The sequence below is a fragment of the Podarcis melisellensis genome (genome assembly GCF_964234715.1).
Source record: "Podarcis melisellensis genome assembly, chromosome: 4".
NCBI classification, from domain to species: Eukaryota; Metazoa; Chordata; class Lepidosauria; order Squamata; family Lacertidae; genus Podarcis; species Podarcis melisellensis.
The window spans coordinates 72,285,792-72,307,545 of record NC_138531.1 but is presented as its reverse complement, the minus strand read 5'-3'; the positions used below and the strand labels follow the sequence as shown (position 1 = coordinate 72,307,545).

The 21,754-nt window shown below is 40.0% G+C and overlaps 1 protein-coding gene across 1 annotated transcript in view; it reads left to right on the top strand.

The window, feature by feature from the left end:
- F5 (coagulation factor V) overlaps positions 1-18,109 on the top strand; it is a gene marked incomplete at its 5' end in the record, with an annotated part of 36,986 nt that extends 18,877 nt beyond the window's left edge. Inside the window, 12 exons of the mRNA XM_081908323.1 lie at positions 260-419; positions 2,387-2,623; positions 3,075-3,282; positions 4,922-5,101; positions 6,117-6,233; positions 7,176-7,247; positions 8,714-8,808; positions 12,291-12,446; positions 14,802-14,946; positions 15,055-15,203; positions 15,856-16,038; positions 16,596-18,109. Coding sequence (XP_081764449.1) covers positions 260-419; positions 2,387-2,623; positions 3,075-3,282; positions 4,922-5,101; positions 6,117-6,233; positions 7,176-7,247; positions 8,714-8,808; positions 12,291-12,446; positions 14,802-14,946; positions 15,055-15,203; positions 15,856-16,038; positions 16,596-16,742 — 1,849 coding nt within the window. The 3' untranslated portion in view covers positions 16,743-18,109. The remainder of the gene's footprint in view (positions 1-259; positions 420-2,386; positions 2,624-3,074; positions 3,283-4,921; positions 5,102-6,116; positions 6,234-7,175; positions 7,248-8,713; positions 8,809-12,290; positions 12,447-14,801; positions 14,947-15,054; positions 15,204-15,855; positions 16,039-16,595) is intronic.
- Between the last annotated feature and the right edge of the window lie 3,645 nt (positions 18,110-21,754).

Genomic DNA, 21,754 nt, shown 5'->3' with positions numbered 1-21,754 from the left:
ACAATGCTCAGCATTCTTAACAAACTACAGTTCCCATGATTCTTTGGGGGAAGCCATGGCTCTTTAAAGTGGTGTGATATACCTTTAAATGTACAGAGCAGATTGGGTCAGAGTCACAGAGCCGATATAGATGCCCTTTTGCTTTGATTCTGCAGTAGATTCACCATTTCTCAGTCTCCAAGTGCTTACTGATATTAAAAATTTACCCACAAAAAAGTTTATTTACAGTCTTCTCATCTCAATCCTTCCATGTCCTCAGTACAGTGAAAAGTGGCCCAGCCAGGACAGGGTACAAAAAAGTGATTTTCCGAAGTTATCAAGACGAGACTTTTAGGACACCTGAAGCTGGAGGGGAATATGAGGAACACCTTGGCATCCTGGGTCCTGTCATTAGAGCTGAGGTGGATGATGTCATCCAAGTAAGTTCATGTTCCCAGTCTTTGAATAATTGGGGGCATTTTTCCCCTTTTTAATAACTTCAAAATAAAAAAATGGATTTCATTTTGGTTTGGGTGTGTTAAAATAACACACCATGTGTCTTTTTGTGGCTGAGTTCAGGAATGGGCATTACTAATGAAAATAGAAGCATAAATGTATATAACAAATCTGAATCCTTTTGAATGCAGCCTGAACAATACTCGGCAATGTGCTCTGAATATTGCATGAACTTCTTATAGCATGGGGGGGCGGGAATATGTGATATGCCTCCCAGATTTTGTTTGACTTCCATCAGCCCCAGTCAGTATGGCCAATAGTCAGGGATGAATGGCTTTTGGAGTCTAGCCGTATCTGGAGAACCACAGGTTTCTTGCCCCTGCTGTAGTCCATTTACATGTACAACTCATAAAGATTTCTTAGTCTTCTGTCTCCTATGAGATTTTCCACTGCAGAAAGCAAAGGCGAAATGAGTTTCCTTTCCTTCTCATTACCCCCAGCTCTTGAAAGTGTGAAACGTGGTTGAAGGAAACTTCCACCGACAGCAATGAAATTCATGCACTACAAACTGACCTGCAACAAAATGCAGCGGTGTAATGTGTTCCTTTTCAGTGCCCGTGTATTTATTTATTTTAGATCTATGCTGCCATTTTAAAATCAAAACCGATAGCAAAATGATTCAAATCAGCCAGCCATTTCTTCTTTCAGGGTTCCATTATCTCCTCCCAGTTTTCCATTTCCCTCCAACAGACACTTAGCATTCAATGGCTACTGAGCATGTCCAATCCTCATTGGATTGGTGGCTTTTTTGGTGTGTGTGTGTGTGGGGGGGGTCCCTCCTAGATTCTTTTCTAATTTAACTTCAGCAAACTTCAAGACTTACCTCCAAGCCTGCTGATATTCTTTGGTGTGGATTTTGACTACATGAGTAGCTTGGAGAACTGAGCTTGTTAAGAATACACAGAGTAGGATTACTGTAGTACTAATTTATGTGTGCCGTACATGGGAGCAGAAATGCATAGTAAATCTAAATTCCAGGTAGGGCTGTGAATGGCTCCTTTCTGAAATTCTCGAGAGCTACTACCAGGTAGTGAAGACAGTACTGAGCTAGATGGATCAATGGTCTGACTCTCTACAAGGCAGCTTGTATTGTTCCTAAATTAAACAACTTGGTTACAGTCAGAAGACAGGTAGCGACAACCATTTATAGTTAAATCATTGCATATGCCCAGCTTGTTGATCTGTACAGACAGACAGCAGTGCACAATAAGTACATCCCAAGACAGATTTTCTAACCTGTCTATAGTTTCAAAGAAATTTCCCCATGGGAGCGGAGTTCTAGATGTGACTTGATGTAGTCTCCAAAATCTGAACCTAGGATAACTCCACAAAGCTTTAAGTTTTTGGAAGGGAGGTTTTCCACCTTCATAACTGCTAATCGCTGTCCGTTCAACCAGGCAGAGGGCCTGCTTGGTAGTGGTTCCCACCCTGTGGAATGCCCTCCCATCAGATGTCAAGGAACTACAGTCGTCTTTTGGATCTCAAACACCTTGGTACTTGGACATTTTAGCTTCTGAATGCCGCATACCCAGAAGTGAGTGTTCAAGTCTGCAAACGTTCTTTGGAACCCGAACGTCCAGCGGGGCTTCCGCGGCTTCTGATTGGCTGCAACAGCTTCCTGCAGCCAATCAGAAGCCGTGCTTTGGTTTCCTAATGTTTTGGAAGTCGAAGGGACTTCCGGAATGGATTCTGTTCGACTTTCAAGGTACGACTGTAAACAACTACCTGACTTTTAGGAGACACCTGAAAGCAACTCTGTTTTGGGAAGTTTTTAATGTTTGATATTTTATCGCTTTATGATGATGATGTTGGGAGCTGCCCAGATGGGCAGGGTGTAAATAAATTATTATTATTATTATTATTATTATTATTATTATTATTATTATTATAGATTCACTTTAAAAATCTGGCCTCCAGGCCATATTCTCTCCATGCCCATGGGCTTTATTATGAAAAGTCTTCTGAAGGTAGAAGCTATGATGACCAGTCTCCAAAATGGTTTAAAGAGGATGACGCAATCCTGCCAAATGGCACCTATACTTACGTCTGGCATGTGACCCAACGGTCAGGACCTCCAGAAGGTCAGAGAACATGTAGATCCTGGGCCTACTACTCTGCTGTAAACCCGGTAAGGCAATCTAATACAGAAAGATTTTGTTTTGTTTTAAAGCAGTAATACTTCTGTGGAATCCTCTGAGTGAAAAATGGAAATGAATTATTTCAACAGAAATGAAGAACACGTTGGCTAATTTGGCTTCCAAATTTGTATGCCTTTTTATTTTCACATATATCTTGGATTTGAGATTCCCTGGGTATTGAATGGGTGTGTGTGGAAATGACCATGTTATAACATTCATGAATTACTAATATGATTTAATTTATTATCTGCCTTTCACAAGCTGGTCCCAGGACAGATTACAGTAATTTAAAATTCAGGATTTAAACAGTTTAAATTTATTACATATTAATATATCTGCATCAGAATGAAGTGAACTGATGCTTTCAAATAAACCACAAGAGCAGCAATTCATTTACCTGAGAAACTAATTTTGGAACCTCTTTCCTGTCTTGTTTTGTAGGAAAAAGATATTCACTCTGGCTTGATTGGGCCAGTCTTGATCTGTCAAAAAGGAATGCTTGACAAGTATAGCAAGCCAAAGGACATGAGAGAGTTTGTTCTGCTTTTTATGGTCTTTGATGAGGAGAAAAGCTGGTACTTCAATAAATATAAAAGAAAGGCTCATGCTGAGAGGATTTCCAGAGCAAAAAGGCACCATAAATTTCCTGGTATAGATGTTTTCCTTTGTCTACTATAAGATCCCTAGTGATGACGAATAATAACTATGACTATATTGAAGAAAAATGATAGGGATGTTTTCTGAATATTAACATTTTACAGACACAAAACACTTGCATGAGATTTTTTCCCCTCTGATGTCACCCATGTTCCTGATAAGAGTTCAAATATAGTAGATTTATAATCAGAGGTCTCAAATTGTTTTAGCACAACCAGTCCTGCTATTGACTATTCCCTTGCACTAATATCAAACTCATCTGATCTTATTTTGCTCCAAATATTTTCCTGTTTCATTCCAAGGCTGTTTCATTCCAACCCTTGATACATGTTAATGTATTCTGTTAATATTTTGTTAACAGAGAAATATAATTAACCTCCATCATAATACACAAATTGGTTTTCTCTTTATTCTTCAAACTTAACACTGTATCCTTACTCTCCCTTTCAAATTGAATTATTCTATTTAAATAAAGTTTAACTAGAAAGGCAGAAATATTTCTCAAGGCCATTGTTTATCCCATCAGTGGGCACTAATGAGCAAAAGTTAAAAAAATTTAAACCACTTGGATTCGAGCTTATATTTAACTCCTTTCCATTGAAACTGGAAAGGCTTGAGGTATTTAGTGCTGACTGGATTACATCCATTTTAATTTTCCACATCCAACCTGACATTTGTAAAGCTAACTTTCACTAACGCCCTTGAAAATCACAAGTGGCAAGGAGCACAGTTCCTGGGTGCATTATTTGAAGGTGATGCCTCCATTGAGAAAATAGGGACCAATAATAATAATAATAATAATAATAATAATAATAATAATAATTTATTTATATCCTGCCCATCTGGCTGGGCTTCCCCAGCCACTCTGGGCGGCTTCCAAAAAAATATTAAAATACTGTAATACATCAAACATTAAAAGCTTCCCCAAACAGGGCTGCCTTCAGATGTCTTCTGAAAGTCTGGTAGTTGTTGTTCTCTTTGACATCTGGTGGGAGGGCGTTCCACAGGGAGGGCGCCACTTCCAAGAAGGCCCTCTGCCTGGTTCCCTGTAACTTGGCTTCTCGTAGTGAGGGAACCGCCAGAAGGCCCTCAGTGCTGGACCTTAGTGTCTGGGTAGAACAATGGGGGTGGAGACACTCCTTCAGATATACTGGACCGAGGCCGTTTAGGCACAACTATGTGTTGTGGTTCTGTGATTAGAACTTCCAACATAATTGTTGTCTTGTAAAACCAGCCAGTTGGCGTGTCCCAGTTTGGATGGTTGTGCCTGTAAATCTTCATTTGCTACTAGCAACTTCAGGTGGTGGTGGTGGTGGGGACTATTAGAGGCTTCTGCAGCTTCAGAGAAAGAGGTGAAACAGGACATGCCACCCCTGGTGACAGCAAAAAACAAATTACCCAATGTTGCCACAAGACCATTAGATTTCCAGGTTACTACTGTATGCTATCATGATACTATCTTAAATAAACCACGGAGGTGGAATATTCTTCTATGTCAAGGCTTTGAAGAACTAAGTAGTTATAGAAATTGCAGTTATGCATCTAAATGTTTTTTTTTAAAAAAAAAACAACCACAGAAGGATATGTGTGCTGTTTCTTAATCTCTGATCACATGTTCTTTTTTGTTCCAGCTATTAATGGGGTTTCATACCACCTTCAGGGGTTGCGGATGTTTAAGGATGAGAAGGTCCACTGGCATTTGATAAACATGGGTGGGCCAAAAGACATTCATGTTGTTAATTTCCACGGTCAGACATTCACAGAACAGGGAAGGGAAGATCATCAGCTTGGTGTCTACCCTCTTCTTCCTGGTAAATATAATCAGATGGATCCATATATTGTTGTCAGAAAATTAAATGCTCTTCTCTATGGTGTTGGAATGACTCTGAAGAATTCTTAAGTAGTTATATCAATGTGAATAAAAAAAGAATATGTTTTTTTAAAAAGAATGACAAATGACCCAGTCCATGTCAGCGTATAAACAACCCCTGATTTCCATGGTAAATGGTTGAGAAATTATTGCAGTAGAATCCACTTTGCCTCCATTAGCCTTCTGAGATTCACTGGCTAACTCCTTTAGGTTACATAAGAAGAGGGGTGACGAACTGGATCCAGCAGGTAGTCTGGATCCTAATATTCTCCATCGCCACTTTGACAGGTGAGTGGGCACCAACCGCCTGTCAGTCATCTGCGATCACCTTGACATTCAGCTAAGCATTTCTCTTTGCAGACTGGGTTGAATACAAGTTAGTATGCAAAGAGAAAAATGTTCATGTCTACAGATCTGCTCTGCTTTATTGATTTTTATCAGAAATCCTAACGTATGCAGTGAAAATATAGCCTGAGAATACATAGCCGGCAGTCTAAAGCTGAATACAGTGGTATCTCGGGTTACATATGCTTCAGGTTACATACGCTTCAGGTTACAGACTCCGTTAACCCAGAAATATTACCTCGGGTTAAGAACTTTGCTTCAGGATGAAAACAGAAATTTTGCTCTGGGGTCGTGACAGCAGCAGGAGGCCCCATTAGCTAAAGTGATGCTTCAGGTTAAGAATAGTTTCAGGTTAAGAACGGACATCCGGAACAAATTAAGTACTTAACCCGAGGTACCACTGTATGATTTAACCAAGAGCAACCAAAAAAACTGGATGTTTGTGAAAGTTCAGGAACCTTGCACCTGATGTCTAATTCCTGTTAGTGCAGAATCATAAAAAACAAGTAGGCTTTGGTTTAATATGATGCTGCTCTACTCATCTTCTGACCACATTTGCAGTTTAGGCATGCTTAACAAAAATGTGCATGCATTTCCTTTCTGCTTTTAAGGTTCATTTGGTACTGTTGAAATGAAACCGTCAGGAGCTGGCACATGGCTTTTAAAAACAGAAGTCGGTGAATATCAGGAAGCAGGAATGCAAGCCTCCTTTACTGTTATAGATACAGGTAACAGAGTTTAACCATATTGAATCTCACAAAACAAGGCAGATAAGTGTCTTTGCATGGTTCGGAAGCAGTGTGTGTGCAGTGGGACTTCAAGCTATTGCTAGTAAATTAGCATTGTGTTGTTTCCAATACAGTACTGGTCCAACTGTTAGGATTGTCCTACTTGCGTGTAGGACCCTGGCAGAGACACATGCCTGACTAGCATGTTCTCTCCCTCCTGGTCGATCATTCGGGAGCTTCAAATGCTTTCTTCAGCCCGAACACTACAGCGACTGATACCAAGAGGCATCAGCACACTTACGATTCTGCAGAGTCCTTGCAGTTTGCATAACAGAACTCAGTAGCACAGCATTTTGGCTAATCTACGTTTATTTACATATAATACACTCGGAGCATTCTGACTTAGCTCCTTCCTCTTTCTCATCAGACAGCAAAAAGAGAAAGAACAAAGGACAATAGTCCCAATTCACGGAACACAGTAATACCAAAACATCCTGTCTCCGTCACTTCCCACGCTGTGGAATGTAAACATACACCATCATGGGATAGACAACAATCCCATGACTGCAAACACGGAGCAAGAATCCTAACAACTCAGAGTAGATGCACTGAAATTAATCAAGATGGCTTACTCAGGTCTATTAATTTCAGTGAGTCTATTTTGACGAAAACCTTGTTGGGTGCAACCCATTGTCACTGGGACAGGCCCTGATTGGTGGGTACTGGCAGAGTTTCCAGGGATGCTGGGATCATGTCTGCCATTTTCATGCTTTTTTTTTTTTTTTTAGTCTGGCTGTATATTTTTTCCTTCCCATCCCAGACTAAGTGCACACAAGATGTAGCAATGGTGCATCTCACCCCCAGGTGTAACCTAGGGTATAGGATTGCTCTGCCTACCACCAGAATTTAGGTAGGGCTAATGCATTTGATCCCTCTCAATAGGGTGCAAGCTGCCCATGGGTCTAGCAAGTGGCATTATAAAAGACTCACAGATCAGTGCTTCGAACTACATAGGTAAGTTAAATTTCAAAGTGAAGGAATTTAAGTCGTTAAGTTGAATACGTTTTGTCTCTTTGCAGGTGATATACTTTAAATTCTAGAATCTAGGAATGGAACCACTACACAATAGACTACTGCTTTAATGAACACCCACATTCTGTGGTGGCCCACCATTAACACTTCCATTTTTCCCCATTGTGGTAGACATAAATTATCTTTCATGGTACCAAAATGGCCAGCACAAATGGGTAATATACTAACTAGTAGGCATGCAATATAACATACTGAATATAACGTGTTTGTTTAAATATTTTTATTTACAATATTTATAAATATTACAATATTGTAATCTTTAGAATATTACAACAACAACAACACATTTTTTTCCAAATACAAACAATTGTGAATTGTCCTGGCATTTGTACAGACTCTTATGATGTATTATAATTATTATTCTAAAAAAAAATATCCCCATTTTCCCCATATTTGTTAGTTTCTTACCATAGTCCACATGATTAATATATTATATAAATATTTGCCACATATTGCAAAATGAAAATAGATTATGCTTGCCTCTGGCTGCTCTAATTTGACAGGTCGGTTTCTCAGCCGTTCAGTGTGGTTTGTGATCGTGTTTGGTTAGCAAGCAAAGACCTGATCTATAAATTGGTTCTGAAAATGCCATCTCAACCTGCGACTTGCCCTGCTGGTGATGAATTAGCAACAGCAATTTTTTCATTTGAAATGCATTAGAATGTGTTTGTTTTAGCAAGTTCTAGACCGCTCCTAAGAGGGATGCGGGTGGCGCTGTGGTGTAAACCACTGGGCTTGCCGATTGGAAGGTTGGTGGTTCAAATCCCCGTAACGGGGTGAGCTCCCGTTGTTTGGTCTCAGCTCCTGCCAACCTAGCAGTTCAAAAGCATGCCAACAAGTGCAAGTAGATAAATAGGTACCGCTCCAGTGGGAATTTAAATGGCGTTTCCGTGTTCTGCTCTGGCCACATGACCCGGAAAACTGTCTGCGGACAAACGCCAGCTCCGTCGGCCAGTAAAGCAAGATGAGCACCGCAACCCCAGAGTCGTTCGTGACTGGACTTACCTTTCCCTTTGGACTGCTCCTAAGAGCAGGGGTTTTTAAAAAAATTCTCACTCACTATTTTGTTTACAGATTGCCAATGTATTATTGATAATGTTTAGTATCTTGTCCATTCTTGTCATGAATGAATCAGTCAATTCAAACGTGTTTCCATCAAAAATGCAAGGAGCATGCAAAAAAGGATAGTAAAGACCTTGGCTGTTCTTTTGGGTTAGAATGTGTTAGTGTATTGTAGTTTGTAATGGGATTCAATAGCTTTTATTTATTGCTAATAATGTAGTTTACAACCACTAAACTGCTTTTTTGAAACAATTGTTCTGAAAACTGGCATCGTTTAAGCTTTTCAGTTTCCTTTTGCAATACATTTTCTGTTTGGTCTTACCCAGGATACTGGGAGCCTAAACTGGCAAGATTAAATAATGATGGAAAATACAATGCTTGGAGCGCTGGGAAGAACGAAAGTGAACTTCCCTGGATCCAGGTATGATTTGATCACAGAAACAGTTTTATGAGTATAGATTTGAAGTAACCTGATTTTTAAAAAATGCTGAATTGAAGGTATGATGGCCTGTGTGGGTAAAAGAACTGAATTTGAATATACTTTATTAGGCATAGCAAACCACACATTATCAAACAGACACCGTATACAAATTGTGCAAAATACAAGCTCAACATAACAAGGTTTGTCCCAGTCAGATCTTTAACTCCAGAGAAAATCAATTTGCATAAATAATACAATACATCACTACCACATCACCAATCAATTAAGAACCACTAAATCTCTTTATAATGGCCCAGTCTTTCTACATGGACAGCACTCAGAAATTCAGCCACTATTAAAGTAATTTGATCATTCCTGTCTGAGAGCAGGTCCTGAACCGTTGGTAGCATAGAATTGAGCCTGTTGAGTTGTAAGGACTCTAATAATTGTCTTCTGGCATAAATGCCAAAATCACAAGAAAAGAAAATATGCTCCAAAGTATCAGGTTCCTGTTTACTACATTTGCAGAGACGCTCTGATTCTGGGAGAGCTAAATATCTTCCTCTTACTATCGAGGGAAACATATTAAATCTGGCTAACATAAACAGCCTGCACAATTCATGATTCTTCAGATTTGTCATGTATCCCTTTTGGAAATCTCTACACAAAGGGAGATTTAAATAGAGAGGAGACCAAGTGCTGTGCTTTGCAACTCAAGAGTGGAAAGAACACTTTTTTCTGAAAAATTCTTCCTGATAATTTCCCAAGTATCTTTGGGGTCAGAATTTTCAAAGGTAAAAGAACTAATAGACTAGACATCAGAAGGTCCTTTAGCTTTGAACTTCTGGAATAGCCTGATGGATAAAGTTGCAGGCCAAAGAGCATTGTTGTACTTGATACAGAGTAGGATACATTTATTAAAATTCTCTTGTGACTGCAAAAATGGAAAATGTTGGGAAATGTTCAGAAAAGAGCATGCAATATGATTAAGGAGCTGGAACAACTCCCCTATGAGAAGAGGTGCCAACAATTGGGCCTTTTCAGGTTAAATAAAAAGCAGAGTGAGGGGTGGGGCATGACAGAGGTCTATAATGCATGGTGTGGAGAACGTGGTGAAATTTTCTCTCATTATACCAGAACTCACAGGACTGTCCAATAGAGCTAAATGATGGAAGAATCAGGACAGACCAAATACCGTATTTTTCGCTCTATAACAAGCACCAGACCATAACACGCACGTAGTTTTTAGAGGAGGAAAACAAGAAAAAATATATTCTAAACGAAATAGTGGATATATGATTTTTGTGGTTCATGCTGTGGCCACAGACATGTGATCTGACAGTGAGTTTGGAGTAGCCCAATGCAAAAATCCTGAGGATCCATGTGGATCCATGCTTTGTAATCACAGAGGAGGGAAGGAAGGGGAACCATGGATCCTCTGCTCACGACTGCAGCAGATCCCCACCACCACCTGCAGGCATTCGCTCCATAACACACACAGACATTTCCCCTTACTTTCTAGGAGGAAAAAAGTGAGTGTTATGGTGCAAAAAATACAGTAAATTACATTTTCATGCAAAGCTAAACTCTGGAATTCACTTTCAGAAAATGTAGAGCTACCACCACCTTGGATGGCTTTATAAGAGGATTAAGCAAATGTTCCATCACTACTATCCAGGACATCATGCCTCTGAATACCAGTTCCTAGGAGTCACAAATGTGGGGAGCGCTGTCACATTCCAGTGCCTCTTGTGGGCTTCCTACAGGCATCTGGCTGGCCTGTCAGAACAGGACACTGGACTTTGATGGGCTTGTTCTTAAATTTGTGGGGCTCTAAATAAATTCATATTCTTCCATTTGAGACTGTTGGGGTCATATTTTGCTTTTATGAGCTTTGGAAAGCTTATACCTTCCCTCTTCTTTGAAGGTATCAGGGGCAGCTTCAATCTGAGATGAGATGCTGGGTGATGTGGATTTGTATCAATATAATCTGATGGATTGCCATGTTTGGTGTCAGGCCAAATTGCCTAAAGATGCCTGGCTAGGCCTGTGTGGCTTCTTGACAGTCTTGTGTGAGTCATCTGGTGGCCCAATAGGTTGTTTGTGATGAGATAACAATCAGTGGGTTAAAATTGTTTGGGTCTGGGAATAGGGGATTGACCTATAGGCCCTGTGATCACGTCTGTAATCTTCTCAACTCTGCAGTTCTGTGTCAGCTTTGAAAAAGAAAATACTAAGCTACGTAGTGGCTACGAATGTTTTGAAACATTTTTCTGAAGTTCATGGCTGAGACAGAGAGAGATTTGAGGTCCATCTGAGGGCTTGCGTGTGCTGAGGGCAATAGTTAACTTTTTGGCACACTTCTGCTTCATCAACTAGGGTAGAAAGGTCACTTAATACTGTTTGTTTGAATTCTGAATATCTAGAGAAAGGGCTTTTGTATTGGTAAATAGTACCACTACTGAAAGAACAAAAGACAATGCCCCCAGAACTTAGAAGGAAAATATGATTTTAAAGGAAAGTATGACCTTTCAACAAAAGTGTTATTTTCTACTTCTGACTTGCTCTCTGTTTGCCCCTTGCTACAAAATGGTTCATGGCCTTCAGCAGGTCAGAAGATCTTTGCTGTATCCAGTTATATATTCCTGTCACTGTGCAATCATGCAGATACCAAATGTTTTTCCAGTTTTGATATGGGGTTTTTTGTCCTATGTGAGACTCTTGATTTTACTTATTTCAAGTGCCCTAAATTGCTTAACTCTAAAGTAGGACTACATAACCTTCTAAGGAAATGTGCCTTGCTCTTAAAAAGTCTTGTTTTAGCCATCCTAGGCAGGTAGTTTATTGAAGCACTAGTGCAGGTATGGTCAAATTTGGCCCTCCAGATGTTTTGGGACTACAATTCCCATCATCCATGACCACTGGTCCTGTTAGCTAGGGATGATGGGAGTTGTAGTCCCAAAACATCTGGAGGGCCAAGTTTGGCCATGCCTGCCTAGTGGAACTGCCTTCTGTGGTGGATGTCCTGTATTCTGTATGCACTGATTGGAAATGAAGCAGTGTGATTGCCCCAAAACATTTGCTGGCACAAACAGTATCAAAGGTGGGATTGTGTATGATTTTCCCAATAGCATAATGAGCACCAAGGCTGATGAAGACAGCAGCGGGGAGCTGGTACAAATTACTGAGGCCCAGTGGTCTGGAAGGGGCCCCAGATCCTAACTATCTTGCATATGTTTTTGTCTTTCTCAGTAGCATCATTACAGACAGAAAGAAAAACAATAAAGCTGCATATTATATGAAAAAATGAACATTGAAAAATAAAAATAAACTGGCTGAGTCACAACATACACATAGAACTAGTCCTATAACGTGGAGTTTTACGTGTGCATGTGCCAAAATCACACTTGTCTTTCTCACAAAGAGGATACCTTTCCAATGAAACTGCACTTATATGGATCTACTATTTTGCTCCTGTATAGGTGGACTTAGAAAACCAGGTTCTAATCACAGGCATTCAGACCCAAGGAGCCAAGCAGTTAATGCGTTCCTTGTATACAATGGAGTACGTCATTGCCTACAGCAAAGATGGAAGAAAATGGGTTGCTTTTAAAGGGAATCACTTAGGGGCACAGAAGGTGTGTATATTTACTGTACTTGTCCCTGTTTTTCACTTGGGAAAAAAAAGGCAGCAGGCACTGAAGTTTTTGCTCAAGGGATAATATAGATTAATATAAAGAGAGCCAATGTGGTGCAGTTGTTACTGTTAGACTCCTGGACTATGACAAAGGAGATCAGGGTTCAAATTTCCACTCAGCCGTGAAGCTCACTGGGTGACCTTGGGCCAGTCTTGCAGCCTAATCTACTTTACAGTGTTCTGAGGATAGCTTTCCCCCTTCCTTGCTCCACCTCCAACCCTGGGACCCTTTATAAGAGACCTGTTCTGCTACATTACTAATCTGATTATAGATTAGTAATTCTTTATTGTAATTGATAAGTGCAGACTGTTAAATTATTATTTGCTGATGTTTAATTTTACTGTTTACTGTTGGATGGGCGGGGTTGGATGGGTTTACAGCCAGATGGGCGGGTATAAATAATAAATTATTATAATTATTATTTCTAATGGATTGTTGAATATTGCTTTATTTTATATAAATTGTTTATTTTAAAGTTATTGTGACTTTTTGTATAGGATCAGATTGTTACTATTAATGTTTGATATTTTATTATTTTTATGTGTGTTGGAATATGGGTGGGCTAATAATAATAATAATTTATTTTATTTTATTTTAACACCATTGTTAAAATATCTGCACTGGCTGTGCATCTACTTCAGAGTCTGCTTGCTTTAATTTAAGTCTAGAGTACCATAGGAATTGCCTAAACCCTAATATCCCAGCTTGATCACTGAGAACATTTGCAGGAGCGCCACTTGAGATGGCAAGGCTCATTTGACATCAGCACGAAATAGATCCTTTAGTTTGATCAGCCTAGTCCTGTGGAATGCTCTGCCAATAGGGATTCAGCAGGCACCTTTAGTTTCAACCTTTAAATGCCTGTTGAAAACTTTTATGTGCTGCTAGACTTGTGCAGGTAATTAAGAAAAAGTTAGCTGATAGTCTCTGATTTTAAATTTTTACATGTCTTATTGCATATAGGTATTACTGCAAACCACGTTGATTTTTAAAAATGATATAGCAGTATAGAAATAAATAAAAAATTAAAAATCACAGTGAGACAGAGAACCAAGTTATGCCATCTTGAGCTCCTTGAAGGAAAGGTGGGATGTAAACGTAATAATAAATAAATATGAGAATACAACTGCTAAACTTATATGAATACTAGATGCCAGTGCTAAACATATATGATATATGACCACATGCAAGTAACCTTTTCCACATGTAGCCCATGAGGATATAAATGTGTATCTCCATACATATTGCAATTCTCATCCAGTCCCCACTGAACTGGCTGGGTGCATCTTCTGAAACACATCTCCACCTAGAGAACCACCATTTATTATGCATGGTTAACTGGAATAAAAATTGGTTCAGAGCTATTATGGTCCATCTTTTTTAGCCCGAGAAATTGTATAGAAATCCTGTCCTCCCTTAAAGAGGCCACATGTTGCGGTGAGACCTGGAAACCGATCCCCTGTGTTGTGGGTGGGCAAGATTCGTCAGCCACAACACCCGATTGGTAGGTCCCTTGTAGCTAGGTGCAATCTGGCCAATGGGACACAGTCCAAACGGTTTGAGGGACCTATTTATACCTATGCACGTGACCCAGAGCTTCCTCTTTTGGCTTGTGCATTCGGAACACTCGCCCACCTCTCCCTACTTTTAGGGTTTTTGCGCTTGACCTTGCTATGTCGTCGTGTGTCACCTGTCATTGGGACAGGGGCACGGCAGGAATTTCCCCCGCTTGGCTATTGGCTGTTGCCATTTGGGTTTCGCCTGCTGTGTAACAAATCGTCACAACTTGTAGGGTTGCGGATAGGCTCTGGTTTAGGTGATAGGGATGGGAGAACGCTCTGCCATCCCTATGTGAAGGGTATTCCGTAAAAGGAATCCAGGGACTCAAATGGTTTGGTCAACCCGAGAGGGGGTTGTGCCTGTGCCTGAGTCCAGGGGGACATTTGGGTGGTGGACATAGTCAGTTCCCGACTTTTCGCTTATCCAGGTGTTCACCCTTGGCTGACCTATGCTAGAACTCTGGGTCAGCGCTACCTGCATGGCAGTGAGCTAGTTGAACCAGAGCCTATGCAACCACTCACTTTCTGTAATCAATAAAGTTGTGGCCTAAATTCTGCAAAAAACCAAAACTACAATTTGAGTCAAGTGTGAATTTATTTAGGGGGGAGGTTTCTGGGTCTGAACAGGCAAATGGGCAGAATCCATGTAAGAAAATAGACGTGAGATACTTCACTGGGACTGCATCCATTAACAAATACTGCAGAGTTACTTACAAATCTCTTTTGTTTCCACTAGGTTTTTGAAGGCAATTCAGATGCCCATGGAATAAAAGAAAACCTCATTGACCCTCCTCTTGTTGCTAGGTATATTAGGGTGTATCCAACCAAGTTCTATAACAGGCCTACTCTTCGTATGGAACTCCTGGGTTGTGATACGGAAGGTAAGACCCGGACCCTGCAGCTGAGGCCTTTCTGTGTGTACATCTTTCCTGTAAACCATACTGTTGCTTAGGATATCTAACCAGGATGTGTCCATATTTTTATGATAGATTGCTTTATGCCATTGGGAATGGAAAGTGCGGCTATCAAGAATGTGCAAATTACAGCCTCTTCTTATAAGAAGACTTGGTTGGGTTCATGGGAGCCATCTCTTGCCCGCCTCAATCTCAAAGGAAAGATGAATGCCTGGCAAGCAAAGGTAAAGACGAAAGCTGCAAAATCGAACCTTCTGCAATTGTTTTTTTTTAATAATGTAGAAGTAGAGTAAAAATGAAATAATCAGGGTGGCACACAAGCTAACCATCATATTAAAATAGCATATAAAGAAATCAACAGAAAAAGAGGAAAGAAGTTAGCGCTAGTGCTAGTGAATGAACTCCGTTAAAAAATAATAATACCTGTAGCTTGAAGTCATTGGATCTACTCCAGTGTACACAGGATCAGCAGCTGTAATGCCTGCAGGTGATATCCTTGATTAATATATACACTTAACCCTGGAATACTGAGCTTATTAAGACTTACTTCTGAGCAGACATATATGGAATTGTGCTTGAATGAAGTGTTGGTTATTTAGCTTTAAATTTTTCATTGCTTTCTTTTAACAACTATGTTTTATTTTCTTTGAATTACTTCCACTTTACATATTATTTTGATTGTAGGTCAATTGATACATATAATTAAATAAAGAATACATGGACGGATGCTAAACACTTGGCTATTTTAGAGTCTTCATCCAGTGTTCAGTGACCCTGTGCACTTCTGTAGAACTCAGTTAAAGATTAGCATGTATTGGATATTCACCAGTGAACTTGCACAACTCAGTGTTATTATTGTTCTCATTAATTTTACAGTCCAACAACAACCAACAATGGCTGCAGATTGATCTCCTTCAACCTAAGAAGATAACAGGCATCATAACACAAGGAGCTAAATCAATGTACAGTGAAATGTATGTGAAGACATTTTCCATCCTCTACAGCGATGATGGTTCAGTGTGGAAGCCTTACATGAATGATTCAACTTCCATGGAAAAGGTACCAATTCTTCCTCCCCCTCCCTATTTATTATTTTCATTTATGATAAGCATTAAAAATGTTGGCCACTCCCCCCTACTACTGAGGTCTCCTTTAACAGTCTTGATTTGCCAGGTTTGACTCAGTGATTCTATACTGCCAAATCATTTTGCTTCACCAAGGATTTAGAGTTCTTACAAGCAATATAGGGACCAGTGATCATTAGATATGGCTTGTGTAACGTGGAATAAAATACTGGAGCTACATATCCGAACAGTGTTTTTATTGTAAAGATCAAAAGCTAGAGGCCTTAGGTCCAAATTCTAATGTGTAGTGGATCCCCCTACCACACTGTGGGGACTGGAATCTGCCTGAGAACTTAGAGAATCATAATAGGTACAGTGTTTGCCGTGGACTCAAAGGATGGTCCAATGGCCTGACACTTAAGGGACTGCACAGGTTTATATGAACTTAGATATTATGTGCCATTGTGGGAATATGTTAGTCCAACTATTTGTCTACTCATTGTGCATTCATTCTGCACTTTTGTCCACTCATTTTGTTATGCTTGTTTTCAGGTGTTCACAGGCAACATTAACAGTGGTGGCCTAGTCAAGAACTACTTCAGGCCACCGATATTTTCCCGATTCCTTCGTGTCGTTCCAAAAACATGGAATCTGAGTATTGTACTTCGGATAGAACTCTTTGGTTGTGATGTGTTTTAGGGGCTGAACAGAAGACTGTCATACTGAAAGCCCCACAACCTTTAAGCTTGCTGATACCAGATGTTGTAAAAGGGGAAACCAGAACAAAAAACTCTTTTAGAGTGATTATGGTGTGCGTATCCAAAGCACTTTAAGCTGTGGATTGGAATAGCTTTGAAAATTCAATTAAAAGACATTCATACCTATTTAAGTACTGTGAATGCATAAGATAAACAAGCAATTGTATTTTCCATTATCACTGTGAATAGATACCTTAATGTATTACCATCATTGCCTTTGCCTTCTTCTGTACTTCCTACCTTCCCTCTTCCATGCTCAGAACAGCATGCTTAAACCAGATAGTAAGAGCAGGAATGAAGAGTGGGGTCAGAAGTCTCTGATCAGTGAGCTGTCAGCAGACGTATGAGCTTTGTTTACCAAAGGATTCTGAAGAGCCATTCCTTCAGGGGAGGTTAGTTGGTCATGTTCTAATTCAGGAGTCACCAACATTTGTAGACCTGAAGGCACATTTGGATTTTTGAGACCGTGCTATCAGCACCACCCAATTTTCATTTCTCCTCTGCAGATCACACCCCACCTCCATGAGAGACAGAAAGATAGTGCACATATTTCCCTTACTATGGGACCTGGATAGAAGTTGGATCTAGCAGAATTAATTTCAGCCTTGGAAAGGGCATAGAGCTGAAAGAGAAGTGGGGAATAGTGTTGCTCTTTCAACTTCCTCCCTAAGGAGAGGAAAGGTAAACACCCTTATGGCCAAGGAGACAGCTCAGAGAGGGCACCTGGGCAAGACCTCAGGAGCTCCACTACAGCCACAGGTGTCACGTTGGTAACTCCTGTTCTGATTCTTCACAAAAGCCATCCCTGCTGCTGCTGATAAATAAACATTCACAACATTTGTCAGTATAACTGATCTAAGTAGACAAACACCGCCATTGGTTCTACATTATCTCTGATGAGTTCCAAAGTGAAAAGGGTAGTTCCCAAAGATAAGTAGGAAATCAAAGAATTGTAGAGTTCTGTGATTTTTCATATCAGCTAGATGTTTGTGCTTCCAACAATTATTGACTTCATTGTTTGTGGGGAAAGCGTTTAAAAGAACTTACACTGCATATTAGAGAATGATTTAAGATGAGTAGAAATGGTAATGTAAGGTATGTATCCAAATGCCCAGTCATGTATTTTGCTAACTATTTATGATTAGGTCTTCCTTCCAGGACTTTGGAGGTAGATTAACACTGAAATTCATAAGCGGGTGGTAAATCTTTCTGCAAGATGCTTAACACTTTTTCAGGGTCTATTTCATGATGTTATTCATATTTTCTGAATAAAATGCAAAACAATGCATATCTAATGTGTAAAAAGCACACTTGGTGGCAGCTCCCGTTTATTCCAACAATTTAAAAATCACTGATCTGGAAGACCTTTGGACTGTTACTAAGAGGCAAAGAAAATGTGCTGTATTCTTATTTCTGTATAACAAAACTGACACTGTATGAGGGGAAATGCTAGAAAGGAATTAGTTCAAAAACACTGAAATCATGGCTCAGCCCGTGTGGTGCAATGAGTAAAGTTTGCAGCCTGGGTGCAGGAACTTAAGTTCAGATCCCATCATCTCTGAACACTGACCATACTTGCTGCTGGATGGGATTTGGAGTCCAGCACAATCTGGAGGCGGCACAGATTCCTCATCCTTCACCCATGGATAGCAAATGCTGTTTCATTCTTTCCTGCTGTGGAACAAAGGCCCAAACTATATATGATGTGGGAGACATTTACTTCTTCTTTTTAAAGTATAAAATCAACTGGGGAAGGGCCTGAACAGGATCCAGTCACTGGTGCTATTGGAGTCATGTGGCTCCATTCCCCTACACTGTTTCCCCAACTAAAATAAATTATCACAAAGCTGCTATTAGTTCTAGTTGAGGAGTGGGGAAGCCCCCACATGGGCTAACATCAATTTAGAAGTGGGGAGCAATTTCTATAAGGCAAATGGTAGTGGGGGAAAGGGTTAAACCTTGATCAATTTCAGCCTACATCTGCTTTGAATGAAATAAAAAGAATTTTGAGAAATCTCACCATGACTTTCATGCAATTTGGCCGAAAGTCATAGAAAACTGGATAAGTGCTTAATTAGATCTAATCTGAGGCAGTGATTGTTTTTTAAAAATCTGAAGTTTTTTGCCAAGCTGACTACTGCTAGATCCATCCGATTCACTTTATCAAGCATGTTAAATTTTTAACAAATCATTCATTGTTGTTATTTCTTATAACTGTGAAGGATGAGTTTACTTCAAAGCATCTGACTCAAACTCTGGGTTGCAACATTATTATGTTTTTCTGTTCAGAGTTCCTGCACACAGCCAGCTCATATGCTTACCATATGAATATTATTCTTCCTGTATTCATTGTACTTTATTTAAACTGGATTTTATTTTCCATTTCACTTTTGGCAAATAACATTGTATTGGTCTTAAACAATCAGCTATGATCCTAAGCTTAGCCTCTGACATCCAGCTATTTGTAGGGGTGTTGCATAAACATGAGTACATGGATATACTGTGTTGCCTGCCTTTACCAATGCAGATAACTCAGGTTGACATAGCAGAGAGAAATCCAAGGATGCAAGGAAGAGAAACCTGCAAAAGTAAAGAAAGGAGGCTACAGCTCTGCTTTGTTGTATCTGTGTGGTCCATGAACACACCTTGGCAAAATAATTTCATTGCAATGTCTTCGCTCCCATAAAATATGCTAATGAAAACGAAGCAAGCTTTTCATATATTTTCTTTAATCCTTCCTCAAAGTAGCAAGGATGATTTGGCTAAAAATAGTCTCATTTCACAGGTGAGAAATTGAGTTTGAGACCTACCTACAACACAATTCTATCAGACTTTTAGAAGACATCTGAAGGCAGCCCTGTTTAGGGAAGCTTTTAATGTTTGATGCATTACTGTATTTGAATATTTTGTTGGAAGCTGCCCAGAGTGGCTGGGAAAGCCCAGGCAGATGGGTGGGGTATAATTATTATTATTATTATTATTACTATTATTATATTCATGTTTACTTGGAAATCCCACAGTATTCAGTTGCCAACATCCAGGTAGCTCAATATTTGCATGATAATTTTAATACAAATAACTTTAGTACTTCATAATTAATGCAATATTGTATCATTGATTATTCTGTTTAGAATTTATGTAGCTTAACTCAGGCCAGCATTTTAAACTTTCTAATAGTGTCCCCCGTTAGCTCACATCTTAATTAAATCAGAAGCTCTTTACAATACAGGTACACCATAACCAGGAAATATTATTTTCCCTTTCTGTCTGTTGGCCCTGTCTTTTGCAATACATTCAGCTGATCTTATGTGGAATAAGGTGATTCCTAGGTGACTACAGCTGAAATTTCAAAAGACCATGCTTAGTCATTAGGCAGAAACAGTCTCGTGTATGATGCTTGCCACAACATGCTTTGAAAGCGCCTTCAGCAATAACTGAAACTGGTTTACTCTGGTGAAATAGATAGGCTCTGAGGTGACTTCACTCTTTGTACTTCATGCAAAATTCAACTGAGAGAGGGATCCAAATTATGTTATTAGGTTGATGAAGACTCAGGCTCCTCAAAGTTTCAGAGGGGAGAAGCTCCTTACATGATGTGTCTAGACTGAAGTCTTGTTCTAGAAGTATAGACTAATCTAGGCAGGACACAGAAGCAGCCCTGTTTCCTGAGCCCTTCCCAATCCTTGGAGCAGGGCCTTTTAAAGCCCCCAAGAGTCCTAGGTGGGGGGGGTGTACATTCATTTGAGAGGCTCTCAGGAAGAATGTACTGTTTGTCAATATCAATGTGGTCCCTCTGTGTATGAGACCTGGGCCTATCCTGAATATTGTGGACATTTCCCTTAATATAGAGCAAAGGCTATTTTTAGATCTGACCTTGGATCGGGGTAAAACTCATAAAACTCAATAACAGAAGTTCAGTTGAAGTTCAGCAAGGAAAGAGAAAGCATGCTGTTGAGTGTACAGAAGGGAAGCCTTGTGGCTAGTAACCTAGTACACTAATTCTCAAGGATTCCTCCTGCTATTTCTAGATCTGGATAGCAATCAATTGTGACAGCACAGATTCATATATAATGTGTCAGATCAGTGGGTCCCAAACTACAAAATGATAGGCAAAACAGTCATGAGAACTGGTAGTGGTTGTGACACCATATTATTCAGAGCCTCTTTGTTTTTGAAAGTTCAGATAGCAATTGCATCACCTAAAATTCATGTCAACTGCAGCCACAAGGTCAGATGCTTAATTAAGGCACAGCTTTTTATCTAATTGTGTGTGTGTGAGAGAGAGATACTTTAAAGGATACACAGGACAACAATATCCTTGATAAAATAATATAACCTAGTTGTACTCAGAGTAGACCCACTGAAGTTAATGGACATTCAAGTTAATGGACACCAGCCAAAGGTGGTGTACATTGTTGTCCCTTCCCCATTTTAATCTCACAATAACCCTGTGAGGTAGGTTAGGCTGAGAGACTGTGACTGGCCCAAGGTGACTGAGTGATGTGCCCATCATTAGGGATTATTAGGGTCTACTCTGAGTAGGACTTAGTGGAATACAACCTAGAATAAGAAGAGTTTGGACTTGATATCCCGCCTTTCACTCCCCTTAAGGAGTCTCAGAGCAGCTAATAGTCTCCTTTTCCTTCCTCCCTCAAAACAAACTGTGAGGTGAGTGAGGCTGAGAGACTTCAGAGAAGTGTGATTAGCCAAGGTCACCCAGCAGCTGCATGTGGAGGAGCGGAGACGCGAACCCGGTTCCCCAGATTACGAGTCCACTGCTCTTAACCACTACAGCATGCTGGCTCCTATTGTAAGAGAGCACAAATGCTGGGTCTAGTGGGGTCTGAACTTGGGTCTATATACTTTCACACATTACTGACTACTTACTTACACAAGTGCTTCCCATGCCAGCTTCTAGCAGTTTCCATGTCAAGAAGTTTGCCTTGGTTTTTA